Source organism: Poecilia reticulata, linkage group LG4 (assembly GCF_000633615.1).
Source record: "Poecilia reticulata strain Guanapo linkage group LG4, Guppy_female_1.0+MT, whole genome shotgun sequence".
NCBI classification, from domain to species: domain Eukaryota; kingdom Metazoa; phylum Chordata; class Actinopteri; order Cyprinodontiformes; family Poeciliidae; genus Poecilia; species Poecilia reticulata.
In genome coordinates, this window is record NC_024334.1 from 23,223,506 (window position 1) to 23,249,217 (window position 25,712).

General features: G+C 38.4%; 1 protein-coding gene across 1 annotated transcript; it reads left to right on the top strand.

The window, feature by feature from the left end:
• Positions 1-19,483: 19,483 nt before the first annotated feature.
• LOC103463661 (elongation factor 2) lies at positions 19,484-25,607 on the top strand. Its single transcript, XM_008407170.1, has 13 exons — positions 19,484-19,590; positions 20,676-20,890; positions 21,370-21,551; positions 22,033-22,244; positions 22,332-22,510; positions 22,590-22,695; positions 22,929-23,181; positions 23,338-23,533; positions 23,619-23,985; positions 24,065-24,418; positions 24,500-24,682; positions 24,790-24,922; positions 25,230-25,607. The coding sequence occupies exons 1-13, from the start codon at positions 19,588-19,590 to the stop codon at positions 25,421-25,423; spliced, it is 2,577 nt and encodes an 858-aa protein (XP_008405392.1). The 5' UTR covers positions 19,484-19,587; the 3' UTR covers positions 25,424-25,607.
• Positions 25,608-25,712: the final 105 nt, after the last annotated feature.

A 25,712-nucleotide genomic window follows, 5' to 3' on the forward strand; every position in this document is an offset into this window, starting at 1 on the left:
ACAGGAAAAAAGTAGAGATGTCCTTAGCGAAGGACTGAAAGATGACCTGTCTCAAAGGAGAGCCTAGAAAGTGATGCCAGGAGGCACAGAGCTGATAATATGATACAGGAAGAAGAGTCATGTTGATCCTTCATATTTCTGTGAAAGTGCACCAGGGCAGGGTTTCTGGCACTTTCTGCACTTCTTTCATTCACACCTGACTTTCAAAACATCTATTTAAGTCTTCTTTACCCCACCGGTCCCACATGTACACGTAGAGCGCAGCACGGACGTACAACCAAGTTAATGGACTAATCAACATGCACTTACTGTAACCACCATTCACGTCAGGCTGTTTGATCAATACTCATCTAAATTCCCATTGCGACAGGAAGTAGTAGTAGAAGGTTGCACAACACCCTTGGTGATGACCTTTCTCGGAGGACTAATGATAGCCTAACAACAGTTGCATCTCGAGAATATCTAATTGGCTCTCATTAGTGATACCCAAGCTCGAAGTCAGGAGAGCCGACTTTTCCAATGAGGACGGGATATTTTAGCAGAGTCCAAAAAGTACAGGATGCATTAACCTCACTCAGGTTTACATCTCCTATAGGCATGATAAACAGACAGGAGAACTCACAATAAGATCTTAATATTTTGCCATTTAAAGTGTATTTTGTTGTCGTTTTTTATGATTCAATGCTATTAGTCAAACTGAATCAATGTAATTAAAAAAATTCACCAATGAAATTTAATCTATTAATAGAAGTTTGCCACTGAATCTAAAGGCAGTCATAAAAGTAATGATTTTTGAGTCAAGACTCATAATGACTATCAATTATTACAATAAATACATGAAATACCAAGGTGTTTTTTGCAGTACCTTGAAAAACTACTCACACTTATTAGGTTTTTCTATGTTTGTCTTGCTATTAAAAGAAGCTAATACATTTTATTGAGATTTTTTTTTAATTAACCAACACATTCTAGTGCATAAGTGGGAAGTTCACCATAGAGCACACATAGTTTGCAAATAATGACCTTAATTTGTACCAGGTTCCCTGAACTCTGATTCCCATAAATTCAGTGCATCTCTTTGCCTTCAGAGGTCATCTAGTCCATAATCGCATGAAATAAATCTAAAATATAACAAAAATAAAGTTCGAATTTACAAAATACCCTCTTTAAGCCCATGGTGAAACCTATGGAAGCCCATTTCTGCCATGAAAGAAAAAATAAAAGACCAACATTTACACGCCATTTCATGGCAGAAATGGGCTTCCATACAGAACCAGCTATGCTTCTCAGAAAAAAAAAAGTATCTTCTCGTATCTCTTTGCTTGGCTGTTTCTTCGGCTGTTTGAGTCATTCAAGCTTCCCGGCAGCTTCACACTCTGCGGGATACCCAAAATAATGCCATCACACTGAGATAAATATAAAAAACCCTGCTTTCTTTTAGTATTCCCAGGGGAAAAACAAGACTATGTTAAAATAAAAAAAAAATAAAAAACAACTTCCCACTGAATGAGAAATCCCTACAGATCAACAAAGGAGATGATGTATTTCAGAGAACCTCCTAAAAATAGATTAAAATTATTCTTCAGGTAAACCAAAGGGTGACATTCACCAGGAAGTCTGGGGGTTAATATAAAAATGGAGGTTTGCACAGCATCTTGTTCGCTGCCAAATTATATTTTGCTGTCCTTTTAAAGTTCATCGATTTACCATTTTATTTTCTGACCAGGATTCCCAGTATTGCCTCTCTTAAATTAACATGCAAAGACATTTCCTGTCATCAAAGGGAATTTTAAAACACATTTGGTGAACTGGTTGCCACAATTAAACCCTTTTGGTCTTCATTAAAACCAGATCTTACCTGATGTAAGGACTGCTGATCCTTTATGTTTTCCATCAGTGAAAGCTCTTGCTGTCAACTTAAATGCCATTGTATTAACATGCAATAGCTTGACTGATTTCTATGTTCTTTCTTCTACTTGATCTGAAAACGTCAACAATTACAGCGGTTTTTTATTTAACTGGGCAGCGTAACTTTCAAAGCTCCCAATCTAAACCCGAAATGTCAAGCTCATTGTAGAGCTGATTAGAAGCCGGAACGAGAAAAGGTCATTAGAAGCAATTTTGCAAAAAAATGTGATTATCAGTACAAAGATTTCACAACAATCTATCCATTACCTGTCAAGGCATTTCACTAAAAGCCGGAGCTATTAAGAGTTTAATGCATTTGCCCTCTAAGAGGCCAAAATGTCTCCACATTAAGAGAGTTCGGATCAACATGTCATTGCAATCGGCTGAAGCTTTTCACTTTACATGGATCAGATATGTTTAAAGGCTAAATTCTTTCCTTTCACAAAAAGTCTCGGGTCACCTGCAGCAGCAGTGCTGATGAACCGAGCCGCACTGGCTGCTGTCGTCTCTCTGACCTTTTCCCCGCTAATGATGATCTCGCCAAGCCGTGAGAAAGAATAGATCAACTAAAATACCAGCCAGTAGTTCAGGCTTTATCAGTTCTCTTCTGACGTGTAAATGAAGCCCAGGTCAGCAGACGGAAAAGCCGTGGACACACCAAGCCAAAATGGAGCCGCGGCGATCTGCAGTCGCCCATGTCCAGGGAATGCCGTTATCACCCTGGCCAGGCTGTCCTGAGGGAAGCAGGGGGCAAAAGCACATATCAGTCTCATTTTATTTGGCCGAGTGGTTGTTAGACTTGCAACACCAAATTTTTAACATCCTGTGACTTTGCAATGCAGTTACATCTAATTGGCCATCTGCTCATTTTCTGATCTGCTACAGTCGATGTTCCAATCTGTGTCATCAATGCAATGAAGAGATAATACTTAACCAAGGACTGTCCTCAGCAATGACCCCAGAACTGTTCGCTCCAACTAAACCCTCTGTCTCCATCGACAGCTTTGACGTACTCTCATCTGAAGCAAAATTTTAGGATGAAAAATAAAATGCCGCTGATGAATAGACACTGGAGTACCTTTCTATAAAAATTAATAACCATTTCATGGTTAACTGCATTATCTGGGCCGAAGGTCCAATGTTGCCGTGGGATTAAATTTTTTTTAAATAAAATGTGGAGAAAATGAGTGAACAGAAAGTTGATGACACATTGCAAAAAAATTAAAAGAAAAGAGAAGTCCTGTCAGGAAAATTTCTCTGCCTCAGTTATTATGGAGAAAACTTATCAACATTTATGCAACATTTTTACTAACGTTAAAAAAAAAGAATTTGCTAAAGGATCTTATAAATAACACATTATGGCTGATCTAAAGTTTTTCCCCTAACAAAATGTTTAATCTGTTAGTTTAGGAAGGTCACTGGTAGAAACAGGCTATTTCGAAAATCTGCTATTGATGGTAGCAATATATTTCACGCGGAGTGTCGACCAAATAAAAATGCGTAGTGAATAATGATATCCTGTTTTAATGTCTCAATGTCACGCAGACAGACTGGATGCGCGTGGAAATGTGTGTGAACACAAACGGATCTCGTTGTGCCGCTGGAAAGCTCTCTTGTGTAATATATTGAGTGATAGTGGAAACACTGAATACTTGCTGGTTATTTTTAAGTCCTTCTTGTTTGTTTCAAACACATTTTCCATGTTGACCTATTTTCCAGCTCAGTGAGCATTCAGATGTTCAAGACACGGGGAAAAAAAAGACTCTGAAACAGACAGTCGGTGTCAGATTTCAGATCAATATGCAGCTCAGCAGCCCCAGGTACGACTGTAATTTGCACATCCACCTTTTTTTTTTCTCACTCAAAGAACACATATCAGTTTTATTGATGCTTGCAGTTTTTGTTTAAATTTCTATCTGTCCATCATCAGCTCACATGACGTGACAGTAAAAGACGTGGCAATGTGACAGCTGCTGTTGCTGCAGGTGTGATGCATTGTTTCCATACAGATTATTTGTCGCTCCTGTCATTATCACTAAGGACGTAAAAATAGAACCGACTGGGGCAGCGGAAATCTTTGAAGTCTCGAAACATTGAAGGAAAACATAGCTAGTCAAACATTTTATGGGATTAAAATGAAAAGAAGACACAGGAGTCAGATCCAATTACTCTCATGTGTGTTTTATCTAATGCTTACAGGAGACCTGAAAAAGTGATGAGGCAGCGAATGTTTCATCTTCAGCCACTGAGGAAATCCAAAACACGTATAAGCTGTGCTGTGCAATGTTTCTCGGTGTGTTAACTAAGGAGATCCTATGAGGATTATGATGGTGATGCACATTTTGTGTGCTCTCTGTAACAAAAAGTTTACGAAGCATAATCAGTATTAGAACCAAAGTGGATGACTGAATTCTGGGGCTGCATGGTCAGCTGTCCAGACTGACGCAGAAGTTAGTAAAAATGATCTGAGCTGATAAATTTCATTGAAGAAAGTCTTTAGTGTGACTGAAACTGATGCAGAGGCTTCTTGAAGACGGCCTCTGTACTAGCACATCATTTGAATTAACAGGACCGCCACCTATCCTCCAGCAAAGCTTATCGTGGAAAATCTGGATGCAGCCTTAGCAATGGCGCTACCAACTCAGCAATGACACTCATTTCTGAAGTATCACGATGTTACAGGCCTGCACTCTGAGTGCTGTTTGACTTCCCAATATCAACAACAAGTTCATCTATTTCTCAAGACGAGAGACACAATTTTGTGCACATGCACATAACTTCCTCCGGACTGTCCCCCCCTGTGTCCTTCAATCTTGAAGACAAATGTGATGCAAAATCGATATGATGAATTTTCTTCAAAATGTTGCCAGAGTCCAGTGAGTTGTGATGGACTCTAGATTCCACTACATCCTCAAAGGAAAAGAGAGACGGGCTTCACATTGACCAGTTGTTCATGTGATGAAAGCCCCTGACAAAATGCAAACACACCGTTTTTTATATAGAAAATACAAGCAGCCGACGAAGGTTTACCAGATCAGAACAGCTATTAATAGATGTAGTGGTGTTAATAAATCACACGAATGCTTTGATGGAGAATTACTCTCTGCACTCATCCACATCTTTGTCATCTGGCTGCATTTCAGAATATTAGAACCAGCCTGTGCAAGCCACTCGTTTTAACATTCTGTCACCATCTATCAGAAGGCCCCAATTATTCCAGTATTTCAAAGTGACCCTCCATTTCAAAAGTCCTTCAGGGGACTTTGTCCCTGCAATCTGCGAAGGTTTTAAGGCAACATCATGACTCTGTCTATAACCTGAAATAGATTGTTCTAGTGGCATTCCCATGCAAGCCTGTCATATTTTACCAAAAAAAAAAGTGAAGGTGGGAAGTGAAATATTGCTTTTCTGTTAGTATATTTTTACTTTCAATTTGATTCCAGCAAAGCTTTTTTTTGAAAGAAAACGTCTCCAAACAGCGTGTTAAAATCAGATAGCTGGGTCAATGGTAAATTAATGTATCCTTGTGGAAGCTCGGACTGATATCAATGTTATCTTTTTTGATTTGTGTGTAATTGCTAAGAATGCAATTTTGATTTGGCTGAGATGCTGTGCAAAATGTTAAATAGTGCAATAGTCTGTGCAATCTTATTTTACAAACATATGAGATTATGTTGTCTTTCTAGATTTTCAGTACATATTTGGGGCAGCCTTTCCATTTAAAAATAGTGGTTATTGTTACATCATAGAAAATACATAATACTTTAGGAGGAAATGTAAAATAAAATCACCTGTTTAAAGGATTAAATTATAAAATTATTTGTCCTGAATGCTGCAAAATATCTCTTGCCTCTTATTGTTTGTCTTTATTTTATTTCAGACAAAAACTCAAAGACAGGTTCATTTCATTTGAGAAACCTCACATAGCTTTTGTTTGTGTTATGACTGACTCATTGATAAAAAAAATAAAAAAATGTCCATGTTTTTTCTGGTCCCTTGTGTGAGGATCCATTGGTCTTCTTGTCTCTGTCCAGTTTTTTCCTATCCCCTTGATTACTCCATCTGTAAATTTGCCCTCCTGCTTCCGCTCTTCCTCGTCAGATTCTCCGTCACGGTCACCCCTACGTTCTCTGCTACTTGTTTCTCATCTGCAAGTATTAAGTTCTTATTGAATCCACCAGGAGATTACCACATTTCTGTTTGTGCTTTGGTCCGTTTCCCACGCACACCACGACACCCCGAGCCTGTGAACATAATCCAACAAGGATTAGGTTTGCCATCAGAATATCACAAGATGAATAATAGAATCATTTCACGGAGGCGCTGTTGGAGGGAACCTTGCTGACAGCTCATGTTTGTACATTTGGTCCACTGCTTGTTTATCTTGAAATAAATCAGAGAGACTGTGACTTGTGTAACAATTTATACTTGATTTCGGTTTGAACACATATTTGCTGAATAGCGAGAAAAAGTGACGTCGCTGTGTGCGAACTCTCTTCGTCTCTGTCAAAAGTAAGAGCTGGGGTGGCAAATTCTTATGTCTAAGAAACACGCAGCATATTCAAAGAAATGCTGACTCCATGCCAGACCCAGTGAGGAAGAGTGTTAATTTAAAGTGTCCTTGGCACCATCAGACTGCTGCCATGTTTGATCAAAATCCTGTTAGCGGGGACAATTAATCAATGGTCCTATGGGGTGTCTGGGGATTAGAGCCTTTTCCATCTATCAACAGGACTGCTGTACAGTTCAAGTGAATCCACTTCTGGCTGGCACGCCACAAAACAATTTCATCTGAGGAAGTTGTGAATAATGGATTCATTAGGAAACAAAATCTGTGAAGGAAGAGTACCATTAGCCTAATATGTGATGACTCCCACTTTAGCAGATGTTAACATGTTCTATTACTTGAAGAGAAACTGTGGCATACAGGAATCATGTCAAGCTCGGTTTCCTATGATTTAATTTCGTTGAGTGTCTTGCAAAAGTAAATTGAATTTCTGTGCAAGCACAACCTTGCAGTGGATGTCATTTGCATAGAAATCTACAGTCCTCCATATGTTTGCTACAATACTTTTTTTCTTGTACCCATTGAGAATGGTTCTTGCAAAGACATGGGTGTCTGACTGGGTTAAAAAAGAACCTCCTGGCTAAAATAACGCTTGAAACTTGATGTCCTCAACAACGAAAGTACAGAAGAAGTTAGGCTGATAGAATGCCGAGGAGAAGAATGCAATTATAGCTCCTTCAATAGACGAGACCTTGGTGCCAGATCAAAGACTAAGCCGCAAGCTTTTTATCAGAGTTCTTATAAAAGAGCCCAAAGGCGTTACACGCGAGGTAAGAGGGGGAAAAACATGGTGTAAGTTAAGCTTTGTATTAAGAAAAGCAGCGGTGAAATGCAAGAACTCCAATTTGCAGGGAGAAAACAGGTCAGCTAGATCTAGGACAAAGTAAACACAGTGTAAGCAAATGAAAATGAGTAACATTTTAGAACTTTCAGGATTAGATTTTAATTTGTGTTCAACCACGAAGTTAGTTTCCAATCAGAAATCACACAAACATTTCTCAAAAAAAAAAATTCCTGTGTTTAAAATACGGTTTTATTGCATATCATTTAAAAAAAATGGAAAGTAGAAAATTATTCATGCATTTCTCCATAATTAATTAAAAAAAAATCTGTGTTAGCAGAACAGCAGTCAAACCATTCTGATCCTTTCATGGTGGCTATTTGCACATTTTCACTGGTAATTTGGTCATTTGTCTTTGACAAAACTGTTGTTTTATGATTTTTGTTTCCATACTAGAAAAATTAAATTTTCACCATATGTAACTATAAGAAAAGCAAACATAAGATCAATAGAGCCCCAATAAGTAGCTAAACAAAATGGCCCCCTGCTTTCAAAGTTAAACAGTTTAAAAGTAGTGTGATCAAATGCTAAAGGTTGCATTTTCTAAATGAACACTACCATTTTCAAATGGGTATGTTTGATGCTGGTTTTAATCTTGACATTTTTCACTTACTGCACAAAAGACTCTTAATTATTTGTTTTCAGCCCTCTCTCTCTCATTGCTCTCACTCTATGGTAAAAGGGAAAACAGTACATCATCTGCAGTTTCAAGAATTTTCACACATACTGTATTTTTACACTGTTGAAAATGATGGGATAACTCATCTCCCGTGCAACATATTTATTGTTGAATAAACTGCAAAAGCGCAGAAAATAGCAGGTTGCAAGAGTGCACTCGGTGAGTGCTCTGCACAGTGCCTCATCAGGTGCAGACTTGCTTCTTCTGTTTTTCAATAACAACAACACAATGCACTTGTACTGAAAAACCCAATACTGAAACCGTTCCTGTTATAGCCATTGCCATTACTTTCTTTATATTACTCAGTATAACTACATCACAAAAAAAAAAGCATCTCACCGTATGAACAAATACAAAAATGAACTCTGGTTACATTTTTATAATGCTTTTACAACCTTTTGTAACCACCATTTATTCCTTTTTAACAATCACTCCTAATGAATCAAATAATCTTTTCTGCATAAATTATTTTTAATATTTTGCTATAGTATTCATCTCAATGACATGAGCTGAAAATATATTGCATGGTTGTAACCAAAAAAAATACCTGCACGCACAACACAGACTTTCATCAAAGCCTAATAACTGTGATGAAGGTACATACGTCCGTTTTGTGCTGCCAATGTTCATTATTTCATCTAAACTTTGCATTATTTGTCATAAAATGCATATTCCACCATAACAGGCCTCCTTCAAGTTCAGCATGGGGACAACAACGTTTATTAACAGGAATATCCAGGTTGTTTTAGTTAAGGTGTGGAAAAGTGCAAAAATATGCGATAGACAGTATCCAAACAGATGAATTCAGTTTTTTTTTTTAATCAAGTACCACAAAAAACATGTCAAATCATTATTGCTTGGGAAACAGGTTACATTCTTGGCTTTGCTCAGTGCACAACATAAAAATGCTGGAGGCATTGCAAATGCTGCCGTGATATTAATTCAGTCAGAACTGAAGACCCTCTGGGCTTCGCAGGAAAAGTTGACTGGAGAATATTAGACACAGCAGCACTGACAGCAGCAAAGTGAATTCAAGTGTAAAGACCTTTTTTAAAGAATCAGGTCAGTGAAATGTGATGGCTTTGGCACCTTTGATGTCAACTGGCACCCCACTGCATGGCATCAAAGCCCCTTTTACTGTCAACAAAAGCTGGCTTAAAGTCAGCATGTCAGCAGCTTTTAGCTTTCAATGAATAGTGATCCCCTGTGCTTATTAAACCACCCTCTGGACACAAAACTCAGTTTTAAATGCCTTTGGGGTTTTAAGAATTTATTGTAATTGCTCATATTACATATGTCAAGACAACAGATTATGAGGACATTATTTTGACATCTAACCAATAATGCAAAGAAAGCAAACCTCCAAAAATCTGGTTGCGCTTCAAACTAAAGAGGCAAAAATCAGGGTTATTGTATGCTATTCTGTTTTAGAGTGAATCTAAAGAAATTGAGCCAACAGTAAAACTTCTACTCTCTTCATGAGTCTTAATTAGATGAGTTTTAGTATCTTGTTCACAGGGGATAGTAGGGATAAGTGGTAAATGGATAGATAGGTGGGAGCCTCATCAGCAGTAATACAGGTCATACTCCAGACTGAGTCAAAAAAGGAAATCAGACTGGTTAACCAACCAGTCTAACCAGTCCACAGGTTAAACCAGATTTTAACCTGTGGGTATGATATCACAGCCTACAGAGTGAGATCCCTAATACTAGCAGCTGATCTGAGATTCCTCCATAGGGAGAGATGAGCCGCTGATCCATGTGACATTTTTGTTTGTTTGTCTTTTCTTCCACATATTATGTCAATGATAAAACTGGTGGGCTTTTTGGCAAAATTGTGTCACATTTCTTTTTGGCCACATAACCAATCGATTGGTTTTTCAGCTCAGACACAATTTTTATAAAGAATTCCTCAAATGTTTAATAGTGTTAAGATCAGGGATGTTTCAGACGCTAGGCTGATTTAACCATTCAAAAACCAGCTCCAGTGTGCATTTGAGGACATCATCCGACTCAAACACTTCATGTGACAGGATATTCAGGAATTTGTAGTCCTTCTTCTCCACCTCTAACAACTAAGCAGCCCCTCAAAATGGTTCTAACACCACCATGCTTGGTAGCTGCTGCTGCTGTATCTTGAGTCGTTCTTCAGTAACTTCATCGAGTGATCGTCTGGGTTTGGACAGTGATCCTAAATGCTGTTGATTTGGGGATTGACTTTGGGCTGAAGCCTTGACCCCAGCTTGTCTTTAAGTTTGCAGACTATGTTTAAAATTTGGCTCAGTTCCCGAAAATCAACCAATTTAAATGAGCTGCAGCAATTCAGCCTATAGGTTACACCAAAAGTTGATTGATTACCTACAAAAATATTGTGGTCGGTACAGCACGTAAAGGGAATTCAAAATAAATTGTAGTTGGGAAAATTGTGTGTAATTAAACCTAAGTCTGCGATGCTTGAGTGACAAAGCGGATTGAAAATAAATAAATGAGTTCAAAGTTGTTCATTTCAGGGGGGTTTAAATAGTTAATGAAAATTTTGACTCTGCCCTCAAAACTGAATAACAAAATTGATTCCAAGTTACTGATTATATCCCTAAGGCCCTCCCTAAATGTACCTGACAGGAATGGCATAAAATTGAGAACAACATGTGAGACAACAGAGCAGTAATGAAGCTGAATGTTTATTATCAGACATGCACGAGATGCAAAATTGCGGCAATGGACCAAATTATTTTGTTTCAAACAATAAGAAACTGCTTCAAAACATGTTGTCAAAGCTGTTTTCGATAGAAATCGAGGGACACAATATTTATTTTTATGGAAAGCCATTATATCTCTGGCAGAATAAAGATGAAATCAACAAAAATCCTTCAAGAGTACTATCTTTAAAAGCTTCTTATGCAATAGCATGCTGCTAAGCAACAAAAGCTTTAGTCATTTGTCTGTGGAAAGATAATTGATTGTGAAATGGCATTCAAAAGGCAGTCTAAGATGAGCACTTACTTAATAACGTCGCTTTCTTTTAAAGCCTTTCTGTCTGCATCTCTCTTTCTCTCTCTCTTAGAGTTCTGCTGGAACTGGGTCAACATTTAAACATTTGCAACGTTCAAATGTCATTGCCTTTTTGAGGTATTTTGAATTCAGTGACTTTATATCCACTAAAGGAAAAAGTGAGATGAGGGAAAATGAAAAGCTGTCAGCCAAAGTATCTGCTCCAATTACACTCACTCGAAATGAACTGTGATACATTAACTGGTTTTATATTCGTCTCCTCCACCTGCTGTCCTCTGATAGGTTTCTGGCATCATTTGCTCTTTTTTTATTGCTATTCATCACTTGTGTTGCTCATTTTGCTTTTCTTAGAACTGTTTTGTTTTTTTGTCCCAATTTCTTTTATTTTATCACTTTGTTGTCCTAACTAGACGTCTTAGTTTTACACACAAATTCCTGACTGTTTTAAAATCTCCTTTCCTTTACAATTCACAATTAGACTAAATGGCGAAGGTCTACCTGACAAAAAAATCTTGCCGAAATCCATTGAAGTTTGTGGTTGTAACGTAACAAAATATGCAGAAGTTCAAGGGATATTAAAACCAGTTTAACCTTTTTTTTACTTCTAGAAGCTCTAGAAGAGTTATTTTAGCTTTGGGCAGCTAATTTAAGTTTTGAAATAAAAATAATAGGTTGTCTACTCTAAGCAATATGAATTTCATGTAGCCACAGTGAACGGTCACATGACCAGGCCTCTTTACTTCCTGTAAAATGAACATTTCACTTTCTGAAATGACTGTCAGGAAATTTTGCAGTTTTACACAATACTGAAGCAAATTTTTGAGATGCACCTGTATAACTACACACGTGCTTTTTTCTATTTTCAGTCATGCATTTTGCCTTAAAAATATGACTTTGACCTCAGAATAAATCACATTTGTTTGCTGTTTCCTTTAGTCATGAATAAACTTTAATAATTTGCTCTTGAAGACCCATTTTGACCTCATCTGCTTGTCTTTGAGTGAAAAATGGGTTGATAAAAGAAACGTCAAAGAAATAAGAAAAAAGCCATTTCAGATTTCACATCAGCAACCACAATGCGCTGATGTTCTTGAATAAACGTTTTTTTTTGGGTTTTTTTTTCATGTGTGATGGAAAACTGACAATGGATGAATGAATCACCCACAGAAGGTGTGATGGATGTTGACAAAATTTTATCAGCATCAGCAAACACTTGTGCGTGGAATCAAACTGCGAGGCAATACATTTGAGAGCTGGTAGCATGCAATGTGAAAATGATTGCTCCACACCCCTGCTGGTTACCACTTTGGTATGCTAAGATGTGAAACCCCCCACTGCGTGGTACAAAACCTGCTTTGATTCAACAATTTAATTCATTAAAGCAGCCCATGAACACAAAGTCAATAAAGGCGTATTTTTGGTTCTTATTTGCTTAATAGACAAATGATCTGCAGCTTAGGAATATTTTGGACAAAGAGAAAAAAATATCTAGGTTAAATTTATCTTGTTCTAAAAGCCCTTTTTTTTCTAAAGTTAAATGCTTTAAAATATTATTGCAGATTATATCAACAATAAAATTAATGTTATAAATTATATGCTGGAACAAACTTGCTTGTGGATTGATATGAAAGCTCAACACAAGAAATGATTAAATTCTGAATTTGTGTGCATGGTCCAACAAAATTAAATACTCCAAGATCAAATAAGAAGTGATGTCTGAACCTTTTTTCTTAGCTTTTTATTGCATTTACCTTGATTTTATTTCCCTAAAAAAAGTGCAACCCTGCCATTCAGTCAACATTATACTCTGGCTACATTTAAAATGTCATGATTTGATCTTACGAAGGACATATATTCACTAACTATTAAGATGGTAACTTGGTATTTATTCTGGAGCAAATGTTTCAGAGAAATTTTGCTAACTGGGAGATTATCAGGAAAATAAAGTTCAAGGAAGAAGTGATTGTTGCAGATAATCCCAAACTAGTTCATTTTAACAAAAGTTCATTTAGTAACAGTCTACTTCTGCTGCTGTTAACGGAATACACCAAATTTGACCTTAAACACACATTTAGCTGCTTTCATTAAGCCTCTTCAAAATGGCCTTGTTTGTATCTGTATTTGTCTTATAACCTTTTGTTCAGACCATTCCTGTCAAAGACATAATGCAGTACAGGTTGGCGTTCTGATGCATAATTGTCCCTTTATTTCCCCTCAGTTTGAACTTAAATACATCTAATGTACTGAAGACAACTCTGGCATGTCAATGAAACTCAGACATGGAGGGGGGTTTAAAAATGAAACACACTTTGTGGTGTTTCTGCTGCAGTTGCCGTCTTAAGGATGAGGGATAAACTCTAGAGTCTGTTCAAGGGCAAACATGCAGTAGGGGTGTCTGTTTTGACTGAAGAGGTTTTCCATAGAAGTGAAAATGAGCATGCAGGAAGATGTGCATACAGCAGATTGTCATCAAATTGGATTTTCTGTTGCAGCTTATTAAAAAGTGGCACAGCTGCTGATCGGTTTTGAATCCAATGATCTGATCAGAAGTCTACTAACTTAATTTACTAAAATAGCCACCAAAAATTTTGGTTGGACAGTCGAAGACACAGCTGCTGGGAGCTGCGGGGAGTCTGCGAGAACCCATGAACTTTAACAAGCACTAATGTGTGCATCATTTGACTCAATTTTCTGTTGGATTGAATGCCAAAATGGATTCGGTGTGTCTTCCCTTTGTTTTTTTAGGCTCCTTTCTTTGACTCTCATTACTGCCTTATCAAAAACATGCCTGGAGGGTTGCTTTGATTCTTTCATGCATGTTTGAGAAATCCTTTAATCATCAGTGGCAGTCATTTGGGGTTGCCTAAGCTCTTGCTCTCACCAAATGCATCTCTTCGAAGAAGCTCCACCTTGGAGCCGAGGTTTCCAGCCAAGCTCTGGGTCTCCCCCACTCAGTTCCTCCAGCACGTGGGGTGGAGGGACTACGCATCTTCTGAGCTATACGAACTAGTTCTCAGTCCAACTTCTTTTAACAACACTGGTAAGAAAGTGGTTAAAAGCTTAATGGAGAAAAGTTGTGATGACGTGCTGAAGGGAGAGTGCGGGACAGAGCAGGAGCCTCTTAAAGAGGCAAAGAGTTCAATTAGTCAAATTTCTTTTAAGTTATGTTTAATAAATTCAGCATTATTATAACACCTAAAGGTAACATGGTTGCTTGATTGTGCTGTAAAATGGCACTGAGAGCATCGCATAAAAACACAAATCTGAACATTTTCACTTGCAGAGTCAAGAATACAACAGAGATTGCTGGAAGAAGCGACCATTTCTGCATCCTTTCATAATGGGAACAGTTAATCACTAAAAAAACATGTTCACTGATTTATTATAGTCAAAAGAAATAAATTACCCAATGGAAACCTGTGATGTTTAACAGATACTCTATGATACTCACAATTTAGTTGCATGCAGCGCTCTTACTGTCTTTAAGACGGTTTTGGTTCAGAAGAGCTTGAGAGGATTGCTCGTCTGACTGCTTGGCTGCTGTGCCTTCTGCTAAATAGGTGCCAGCTGTAATGGGAAAATCCACTTTGATCTTTGATCCGGTGCCTTTCAGGATCAAGACACCCTCAAATCACTGAAGTCCAGCCAAGCAGGACAGGTACCTTTCACAGAGCTTTCTATAATGCAAAGATGTGAAGGAGCAAAACTAAATCTGATGAAAATTGCTTGAGAATGTCAGATTTTTTTTTTCCTGTGATGTTGGCTTTTGCAAAACAGTTCGGCTCGGGGTCAACTGGGATCATTGTAACTTTTTGAGGACAGGAATGTATTAGCAATGCACAGAATTTTATAACGTACAAATGTCTATGAATATTTTCACAAAATATGGGAGAAATAAATGACTGGCAGAAATTCACAATATTTTTTTTTCTGATTTTAATTTGTTGGTTGTTTGAAAAGGCAGGACATATTCTAATTTATTATTATTATTATTATTATTATTATTATTATTATTATTATTAATAATAATAATAATAATAATAATAATAATAATAATAATAATAATAATAATAATAATAATAATAATAATAATGCGTGACAAAAGCAGCTTAAAAATTGCACCAAGTTACAATTTCAACAAAATTGTTAAGCTTAAAAGTTGACATAATTTAAGGCAGGGGTCCCCAAACCTTTTCCTGTGAGGGCCACATAACTTTTCCCGTCTCTGGTCGGGGGCCGGAGTCAGTTTGTAACAGAAAAAGTGTGACGATTGCAGGAGTGCCTACATGTAAAAATGTGTTGTTTTCCAGAAAGCACAATTAAATAACATTCTCTGGGTTCTTCACAGAAAAATCCAGGAAATTACACTATTTATGAAATAAATACAGTATTTTCTGGACTATAAGCCCAAAGTTTTTTTTTTTAAAACCAGTGAACATAACATTTTTGTAACATTTTTTTTTACAAAAAATAAGCCGCAGATATCTCTGCTGCTCCAGGTTTTCCACAGCAAAGCAGCAGCAGCAGAGGGGGGCGGACAGCCAAAATTTGAGTCATAACAGGTCAATTGAATATCATTTATTACGGTCGCAAAAGAAAAAGTTGCTAAGATTAGATTTAACTGAATTGATTACGATAGTTTCCGAACGGTAACTGTAACAGTAAAAGTGCTGATCCTTCGCGTCTGCTACTAGCATGTGCTAAATGAAAATCCATTATTGTTGCACTACTGCCATCTATTGGATCCTTATATCTATACCTCAAATTCTCAACATGATCCCAGTATTATTTAAAAAACCAAAATAAATATTCTTTTTCCCCTTAATGTTATTTAACTGATCGACAACATTCTCAAATTTCAATTCTGTGTTAAAACCTAATTCCGTTTTAATGGGTGCTTTCTTCTTTTATTTCCAATTTTGACTTCCAATGATTCACTTCCTGATAAAGAGCCCCCTGGTGGTTGAAGAAAAATTCACATATAAGCCGCACCGGGCTATGAGCCGCATGGTTCAAAGCTTAGGAAAAACGTAGCGGCTTATAGTCCGGAAAATACGGTATATGAAAAATAATCTAAATGCTCTCTGGTATTGTTCAGGGGGCCAGACCAAATGTGGAGGCGGGCCGGATCCGGCCCGCGGGCCATAGTTTGGGGACCACTGATTTAAGGCATCAAGTCACAGTTTTTGAATTGTTAGATATTTCCAGGAACCCAAACTTAAAACAGAAATGTCAGTTACTTGATTTACATACATTAAAATGGAAATACAGAGAATATTTGGGAAGACAGACAGATTTATTAAATTAGGGTTCAAGCATAAAATTCATGTTGTCCAATAAGTACACAGTGATACATATATTGTGGAAAATTATTAGAATGAACAGAAAGAAAGGTTCAAAAACATCACTCTGTTATTGTCCGTAACAAGTTTGAATTAGTGAATTTACTTACTGAAATAAATGAATTTTTCAGTAATATCCTAATTTATGGAATGGGTCCAGGCACAAAAAAAAGTATGAGGGAAGTTACCAAACTTTCAAACCTGCACGTTGTGAAAGTGTGATTAAAACAGAGTGCACTGCACTCACTTTCCCAGTTAATTAAAATTTCTATTAAATTGAAAATTAAACATACGCACAGAGGATTTCCAATTTCAATCAACTCAGTTCCTGCACCAGCTTGAAACAAGCACACAAAGGGCCACTGTCAAATGACACCAGGGAGAGGAGCTTGGAGGAATTTGAAGGATGTGGCACTGAGGTCCCAGATGATGCTTTGGTAAAATGCGTCGTGTTTTTTGTGGTACAAGTACAGGTCAAAACACTGAACTGTTGCACCTCGCCGTTTGAAATGATTGTCTCACCGGCAGCAGAGCAGCATGCTGTTTTTTGATCCTGTGTCAACACTCTGAAAAACTCACTTTATAGTCAGCTCACATTTCTTTTGTGTAGTGTTTTTCACCAGAAAAGGGAAAGCTTAGATTGGACTCAAGGGCCACTGAAATTTTTCATTTACAAAGCAAAATTTTAATCTATTCGTGGATCAAATCGATGAGAGTGAGTTTACCCCAAAAATCTTAATCAAATTATCTAGTAATTAAACGAAGCCCCTGAGGAAGTGCGCAGCCCTCTCCAACTGAATCAAGATGACTGGAAACTTAAACTGAACTCACCTGGGTGGTGTTGGTTGTGTAAGTGCAGTAATGTAGATTACATGGTCCAGGGAGCAACACATAAAGGACAAATGGATCATCAAAGCTGTATTTTAGTTCACTAAGTGCTTTTTTGAAAGGTGTTTTTTTTTTCTTTCCAGCAGTGGTTCACAAATGATAATATCCTCTGAGCCTTCCCATCACTGCTCTTTGAGTTAACTACAACAAATAATTTAGGCTGTCACTTCTCTCTAGTGTCATAATTCCACACAGCAAATATTCACTAATCCCGAGATTCCTGGTTTGATCCATGCTTCCCTCAGATAAACTGAAGCACTCTTGGACCAGCTCCTATTTAAAATGGGTTTATCTCATTTGAGGCCTTTATCCTCTACAACAAAAATCTTTGTTCTCTGTCCAACAAAAAGACATCATTGTGTTCTTGCAGGGCTGGTTTTATGGTTCTGCCTCTTGGCAGATCATATGGGCAAAACTGATGGCTTGTTCTCTTGTTGGAATACCAAACTGTATCCAGGTTCTACCCATAGATGTTGATTTGAGGTCATATTTGAGGTAGTCCTCCATTTTGATTATTAAATTAAATTAAATTAAATAATTCAACCAGTACCAGCTGAAGCAAAACAGCCCCACAGCAAACCTACCACTACATTGGTGGACAACTGGGGCAGTATTTGCAGGTATAAATTGCTCAACTTTGGATGCACCAATAAAAGCTCAAAATGAACGTGAACTTCTGACCAGAAATGTACAAATAACATTTTATGCTTCAGATTTTTTTCTGAATTGTGTGCATTTCACAATCTGGTGCACTTCATTACAAATCAACATCCTGTCCCACCGGTATTTGATGGACAAATAAACAAGATGAAAAGATGAGGTGTCCTTAGTTTGAGTTTTATTATTTTTGCTGTGCACGTCTCTGCAGCAATAAGAAGAGATTTGGCGCCACCTGCTGCCTACATTGATGAACCAATACAAAGTTGCAAGTAAAAACACCTGGGTATCCATTACAACGGCTAGAATTTTCCAAATGTTTTTTTTGTGAGTAATGTAATTAAGAACATTATTCACAAGCAGAAAGAAGGTTTGCAATTCGTTAAGGAGCAATACATTACTTGAAGAAAGGTCAACAGACCTGATGGAAAAGCAAAATGAATAGCTAAACTTGTTTAATTTAATGTGATACACAAACAAAATGTTTGTTTTTTTTACAACAAAAACATAGAAAATTAACCACCATTTATTTTTAGACAAAAACGCTATCATTTGTATACCCAAAACGCTATTATTCACTTACAGAGTAAGCTTTATTGGCTTGTACAATGAATCTTACATTCCAATGCAGAAAAGTGGCGCAGGGGTGCCATCTGCTGGAAATATTCTCAAACTACATTGAATAAACAATTCTATTGTTCGACACATTGTGATACATTTTGCACACAGTCAAAATCTGTCTTTGTTACACTTCCTTAATACTGTCTACATCTGTCCATTCATAAATACCAATTTAGTAGTTTGCTGGTTTATTTCATAAATTCTAAATAAAATAAACTGATGTTTGTGATACAATGTAAAAAATATAAAATAAAAAAATGGGTATGCATACTTTTTCAAAGCACAATATACAAAAACTACAATTTGCTGAAAATACAGATCATGGAAATCTGTGAAAATACAAATCTTGGAAATTCTGAACAAAAGGATTTTACAGCTTATTTAATCAGTTCTCAAGAGTTTAGCTATTTAGCCTTCTAAACTGCTGCTGTCTAAAACAGTCTTGAATACAGTGTGTTTATGTTTTAAAAGAGAAAGCCGCTCGAATGTAAAACATGTTTTAAAAGAGAGATTAGCCTACACACAAAAGTCAAGTTAATTACATGAATTTAAATTTCTTACTTCACGAACTTTATTTTTATACTTTTTAAGCTTTCTGCCAAAAATCTCCAGCTTGATGCAAACATTTTGACTTTATGGTCAACAAACAGACATTGTGCTCAGCATTTTAACTAGGTTAATTATATCTTGCGTGCATGTAATCTGAAAATGGTCATATTGTTATTATTTACAGACTTGTTATTTTATTTGTTTCATTTCTGGGCCTTACTACTTCTACAATGTAAATATACATAAGTTATTTAAGTACATAAATACAATTTACTCTCAAACAATTTGCTTCCTTTGTTTTTTGAATGACGTTTCCTGTTTAGTAAAATATCTCCTCTTGGAAGCACCGCGCGACATTAGGATACACCGGCCGGGACGTTACGCACAGAACTGACGCACGCAGTATAAATCCCGGTTTTCTGACGTCAGCGGCCTCTTCCCTGCCAATGCCCTCGTGAGGTGGGCAGTGTAAAAATTTCTTGTCTCTTTTCTCCACCAAGAGAATCCAAAACCATCCGTCAAAATGGTGAGTTTGTAAAACTTCTACGAGCTAACAGTATTTCGTCGGAAGTCCTACATATTCTCCGCGATCATATTTTTGCTAATGCTTCAACATTTTAAGGATATTTAGCAAACATTTTGTGTGATAACGTTCTGGTCAAAATGGCCCCCATTTTGTAACCTGTCGCTAGCCTGAAAGGTTTCTTAGAAGAGACTGATCCTATTTCAAAATAATGGTGTACTTGGCGATGTTGAGTTCTTCATAACACTCTTGGTAGTAGTCGTATAAACGTAGTTCTTATAATGACTTAAAATCTGTGGCACTGATGTGTAACTTTGGTGTCGGCTTTTTTGAGCTAATGCTAACCGTTCAAAAAAGGGTTACATAGTTTCTATTGTACCGGAAGAATGGTGATCAGATGTAAGTTTTGTTCTTTTTCAAACCGATGAAGTTTGGATTGAGTGTCTCAGACGTGCGTAATAAGTTGTTTTGTGCTTAAAGATGAACTTGCCGGTATTTTCGTACTGCCACCGTTAGCCTTTAGCTCAGTCTCAAAAGTCCGTACACGTGGCCTAGAAATGCCGACGTATTATGTCAGCTGTCAATTATTCGAAGGGCGTATAATAGCAAATCTGTCCTAAACTGTCACTAGAGGCAGTAATGTGTTATTACAGTCAACAAAAGTCCACAAATCCTTATTAGAGGCGGTTAAGCAACACTAGAGACATAGACAACAATAACGTCATCTTTGATTATGGCGGAAACTCAACGCCCAGGGTGGAACTGCAGCACAATCTGTTCACTTAGATGAGCAGCAAATAAAATCCTGTAGTCATGGTTAGCAGATAAGCTTTATTACATGCGAGTGCATTATTTTGAGTAGTTCGCTATATCTGTGATGAAAGTAAAGATTGGCCAGTCGTTAACTTTTAGCAATAGTTCATGAGGTCTCCATTTTAAAGGGTTTTTTTTTTATGTTTAAAATGTCAGGTTTTCAGCGAGAAATGAATAGTGAAAATAAGATATTATTCTTAATTTGCCCCTAGAAAAACTATAGTAAATTCTCACTTTTGATTTAGAATTTTCTAAATTCACTTTAATCTTCACAGGTGAACTTTACCGTAGACCAGATCCGTGCCATCATGGACAAAAAGGCTAACATTCGTAACATGTCCGTGATTGCACACGTTGACCATGGAAAGTCCACGCTGACGGATTCACTGGTGTCCAAAGCTGGCATCATTGCCTCAGCTCGTGCTGGAGAGACGCGTTTCACGGACACCCGCAAAGATGAACAGGAACGTTGCATTACCATCAAGTCTACGTAAGTCTATTGGATCATTCACATGGTCCCACAGCAATGGGGGCATTTATTGGTCAGTTCTTTTCTCCCCCTTTTTTTATAGGGTGGTGCACCAATAAATCATCCCCAATTTCCTTAATTTGGGAGAATCGGCTGATACTTTATATTATCTACTGATCTTTTTTACCTCAGCAAAGGTCTAAAAATCAACCACTGCCCTCTTTTGCTCTGCCATGAGAGAAGTTTGACTGACAGACCCGCTGTCCAGGTGTGTCTATGTTTGCAGTTAGTCACACCACTGTTGCTAACTGCAACTTTCTTGCTGTATTTATCAGCATTTCAGACAAAGACAGTTGAGTCAGCAGGTTAGACTAATTAAAGATCTGTAATCACCCATAAATTTGCAATCTGTGCACCCCTACTTTTTACTTTAATGTTTTGTTCTTCATATGACATGGGTAATTGGTTGCTCACTGCCACTTTACCCTATTTATCTGCAGAGCCATCTCTTTGTACTACGAGCTGAGTGAAAACGACCTGGCCTTCATCAAGCAGAGCAGGGATGGTTCTGGATTCTTGATCAACCTGATCGACTCACCTGGCCATGTTGACTTCTCCTCTGAGGTGACAGCTGCCCTCCGTGTTACTGACGGAGCGCTCGTTGTCGTCGACTGCGTGTCAGGTAAGGGCATCCTGTCAGGACCTCATGCTAACATAAATGTTGGATTTTAAAGTTTTTCATTATGAGCCATTAATAAAATGTCTGCACATTGTGTTAGAACTGTAAATAATTGGTCATCATACATGTTTTTTGTTTGACTTTACAAATAAGAGAAGTAGAAACACTCAGGAATCTCCCCTTTTAGTTTTTGGAAGAAAAAAAAAACTTTAGATTCCTATATCTGAATATCCTTCTGTAAGTTTTTTTCCATTGAACTAGAACTTTTAAAATGTCTGAAGCATATTGTTTGCATTTCTAATTATTTTATGTAGTACAAGTTGACACTGCGCTGCCATTTTCTTAGCTTATAGTTAATTTTGATAGCAAAAATTGCGTAGATTCCAATTTTCTGGAGCCAGCATTTCTCTTACGTCTGTTCATTTTTGTGTTGAATATGCACAAATTTAACACAAATGGATAACTGTTGACCTGTCTATTCCAGGTGTGTGTGTGCAGACTGAGACTGTGCTTCGCCAGGCCATCGGTGAGCGAATTAAGCCAGTCCTGATGATGAACAAGATGGACCGTGCCTTGCTGGAGTTGCAGCTGGAGCCTGAAGACCTTTACCAAACTTTCCAGCGTATTGTTGAGTCAGTCAATGTAATCATTTCCACTTACGGAGAGGATGAAAATGGACCAATGGGAAACATAATGGTAAGAATCTATTTATTTTATAGCTTCAATAGAAAAAATTGTGGCCCAGCTATGAACTCGAAACCCTAACGTTCTCGTTTTCGCTAGGTTGACCCAGTCATCGGTACTGTTGGCTTTGGTTCGGGTCTCCATGGTTGGGCTTTCACCCTGAAGCAGTTTGCTGAGATGTATGCAGCCAAGTTTGCTGCCAAAGGCAACACCCAGATGACAGCACAGGAGCGCTGCAAGAAGGTGGAGGACATGATGAAGAAGCTTTGGGGTGATAGGCAAGTTTCGAACATTGCTCCCATTTCCCAGTATGAACATGTGACAGGCTGTTGCTGACAAATACACCGTCTACTGTAGGTACTACGACACGGAAAATGGCAAGTTTGTCAAGTCTTCTATTACTGGTGATGGCAAAAGGTGCTCCCGTACCTTCTGCGCTCTTGTCCTCGACCCCATCTTCAAGGTAAAAATACTGAGATTAAAGTAAACATGAGAATTTTTGAAAGTTTTCAGCTTTTTAAAAGGTTGTGTAATTAGATAATATCTTCATATACCTGCAAGTGATGATTTTAGTTATTCTTCACTTTGACCTGAAAAACAGTGATGATGATCTTAAGCCTGAGCAGGTGTTGCATGCACTGATACTTTGACCATTCTCATATTTGCCTGTTTAACATGAATTAAACCTTCTGCTAGGTGTTTGATGCCATCATGAACTTCAAGAAAGAGGAGACTGCTAAGCTGATCCAGAAAATGGACATCAAGTTGGACGCTGAAGACAAGGACAAGGAGGGCAAGCCCCTCCTTAAGGCTGTGATGCGCCGCTGGTTGCCTGCTGGAGAAGCCCTTTTGCAGATGATCACCATCCACCTCCCCTCCCCCGTCACAGCCCAGAAGTACCGCTGTGAGCTGCTCTATGAAGGCCCTGGAGATGATGAAGCTGCTATGGGTAGGCAACAAGTTATTACCCTTTTATTCACCATATGGATAACCACTGCCTATATTTTATTTTAAGAATACAGTAAATAAGTTTTATCTTTTTTTTTTTCTTCTTTTTTGTGATCATTTTGGTGTCCACTAATTCACTCATCAATTTTGCAACCAGGTATCAAGAACTGCGACCCCAAGGCTCCTCTTATGATGTACATCTCAAAGATGGTGCCCACCAGCGACAAGGGACGCTTCTATGCATTCGGTCGTGTCTTCTCTGGATCCGTTTCCACTGGACTCAAAGTGCGCATCATGGGACCAAACTTTGTTCCAGGAAAGAAGGAGGATCTCTATTTGAAGCCTATTCAGAGGTTAGTATTGCATTCTGGTTTGCTCATCATTCATGAATAAATCTAAGTGGCCATGTGAATTATGCCTCTTCTAATACTCTTTTAGGACCATTTTGATGATGGGGCGCTACGTTGAGCCCATCGAAGATGTGCCTTGTGGTAACATTGTGGGTCTAGTTGGAGTGGACCAGTACCTCGTCAAAACCGGAACAATCACCACCTACGAGCAGGCGCACAACATGAGAGTGATGAAGTTCAGCGTAAGCCCTGTTGTGAGAGTTGCTGTAGAGGCCAAGAACCCTGCAGACCTGCCCAAGCTGGTGGAAGGTCTGAAGCGTCTGTCAAAGTCCGATCCTATGGTGCAGTGCATCATTGAGGAGTCTGGGGAGCACATTGTTGCTGGTGCTGGAGAACTGCATCTGGAGATCTGTCTGAAGGATTTGGAGGAAGATCATGCTTGCATTCCACTCAAGGTAAACTTAAATAATTATTAAAGCTCTATCTTGGCTCATTTTTTTATATTAAAAAGCTAAAGTGATCTGTTCTCCCCAGAAATCTGATCCAGTGGTGTCCTACAGAGAAACTGTAAGCGAGGAATCAGAGGTGATGTGCTTGTCCAAGTCACCAAACAAGCACAACCGTCTGTTCATGAAGGCCCGTCCCTTCCAAGAGGGCCTGGCAGAGGACATCGAGAAGGGTGACGTCACGCACCGCCAGGACCTCAAGACACGCGCCCGTTACCTCGCTGACAAGTACGAGTGGGATGTCGGTGAAGCCAGAAAGATCTGGTGCTTTGGACCCGATGGAAATGGGCCCAACCTGCTGGTGGATGTCACCAAAGGAGTTCAGTACCTTAATGAGATCAAGGATAGCGTTGTGGCTGGTTTCCAGTGGGCTGCCAAGGAGGTGAGGGCCAATAGATGCATTGCAGTCTCATTGCTATTTCAGGAGATCTGTTCTGGATTTATAAATCTTATGTTTTCATAGGGAGTTCTCTGTGAAGAGAACATGCGCGCCATTCGCTTCGACATCCATGATGTGACCCTGCACACAGATGCAATTCACCGTGGAGGTGGTCAGATCATCCCCACCGCCCGCAGAGCTCTGTATGCCTGTGAGCTTACAGCAAGTCCCAGACTCATGGAGCCAGTCTACCTGGTGGAGATCCAGGTGAGAGCTACTGGGAAGACTTTGTTTTATTTTTCTACAGCAGAGTCAAAAAAAATTTCATAAATCCATGGTTGTTCTTTAAATGTTCATATTTTTGTCATTTAAAGTGCCCTGAAACCGCAATGGGTGGAATCTATGGTGTGCTGACCAGGAGACGTGGTCATGTGTTTGAGGAGTCCAGGGTAATGGGAACACCTATGTACGTCATCAAGGCCTACCTGCCAGTCATGGAGTCATTTGGTAAGTTTTGTGTAATTGTTTTTAATTCAGCATTTTTATGATGTTTGGCAACTTGCGTGGCACAATTTAACAAAAAATAAAAGCAGAACTCATTTCCTAGTGCGCTAAAGTAATTGGGCTTGTGACAAGAGAATGAAATTTGCAGAGATGTTCTACAAGAACTAGCATTGCAAATTGAATGTTTCATTGTAATTGTTTTATAAGAGTATTCCAATGTGTTTCCCCCCCAACAAGTAAAATCATTTATTTGCTTTTTCCTCATATTTTCACTCATATGCTTGAATGAGGTTTCTGTTTCTGTTTTCAGGCTTCACAGCAGACCTTCGTTCCAACACCGGTGGCCAGGCCTTCCCACAGTGCGTGTTTGACCATTGGCAGATCCTTCCTGGAAACCCGTTGGAGACCACAACCAAGCCTGGCATTGTTGTCCTCGAGACACGCAAACGCAAGGGTCTCAAAGAAGGCGTCCCAGCATTGGACAACTACCTGGACAAATTGTAATGGCCTGGACCCATCCCGCTCGACTTTCGTCTCATTCCTCTCTACCCATCAAATTTAAGTCTATATTGTGGGACCGAACTGTACAGAACAGTGAGCACCAATGTTTGCCAAAAGGAACGACCATAATAAAGAAATGACGACAAAAAATTGTAAACGATAAATAAAAGTAAATAAAAACCTGAAACTTGCGTATTTCTTTCTGTAAGAACGTGTGGTGTGGATTATTGGTTATTTATGCTATTAATGAAAGTTGGAATGGACTTATAACTGGTTTTCATGTCGGAAATGC

Coding starts and splice junctions, on each gene's coding strand:
- LOC103463661 (XM_008407170.1), top strand. Junction 22,245..22,331: donor GACCAATGGGAAACATAATG/GTAAGAATCTAT, acceptor CGTTTTCGCTAG/GTTGACCCAGTCATCGGTAC. Junction 23,182..23,337: donor AGATGATGAAGCTGCTATGG/GTAGGCAACAAG, acceptor TTTTGCAACCAG/GTATCAAGAACTGCGACCCC.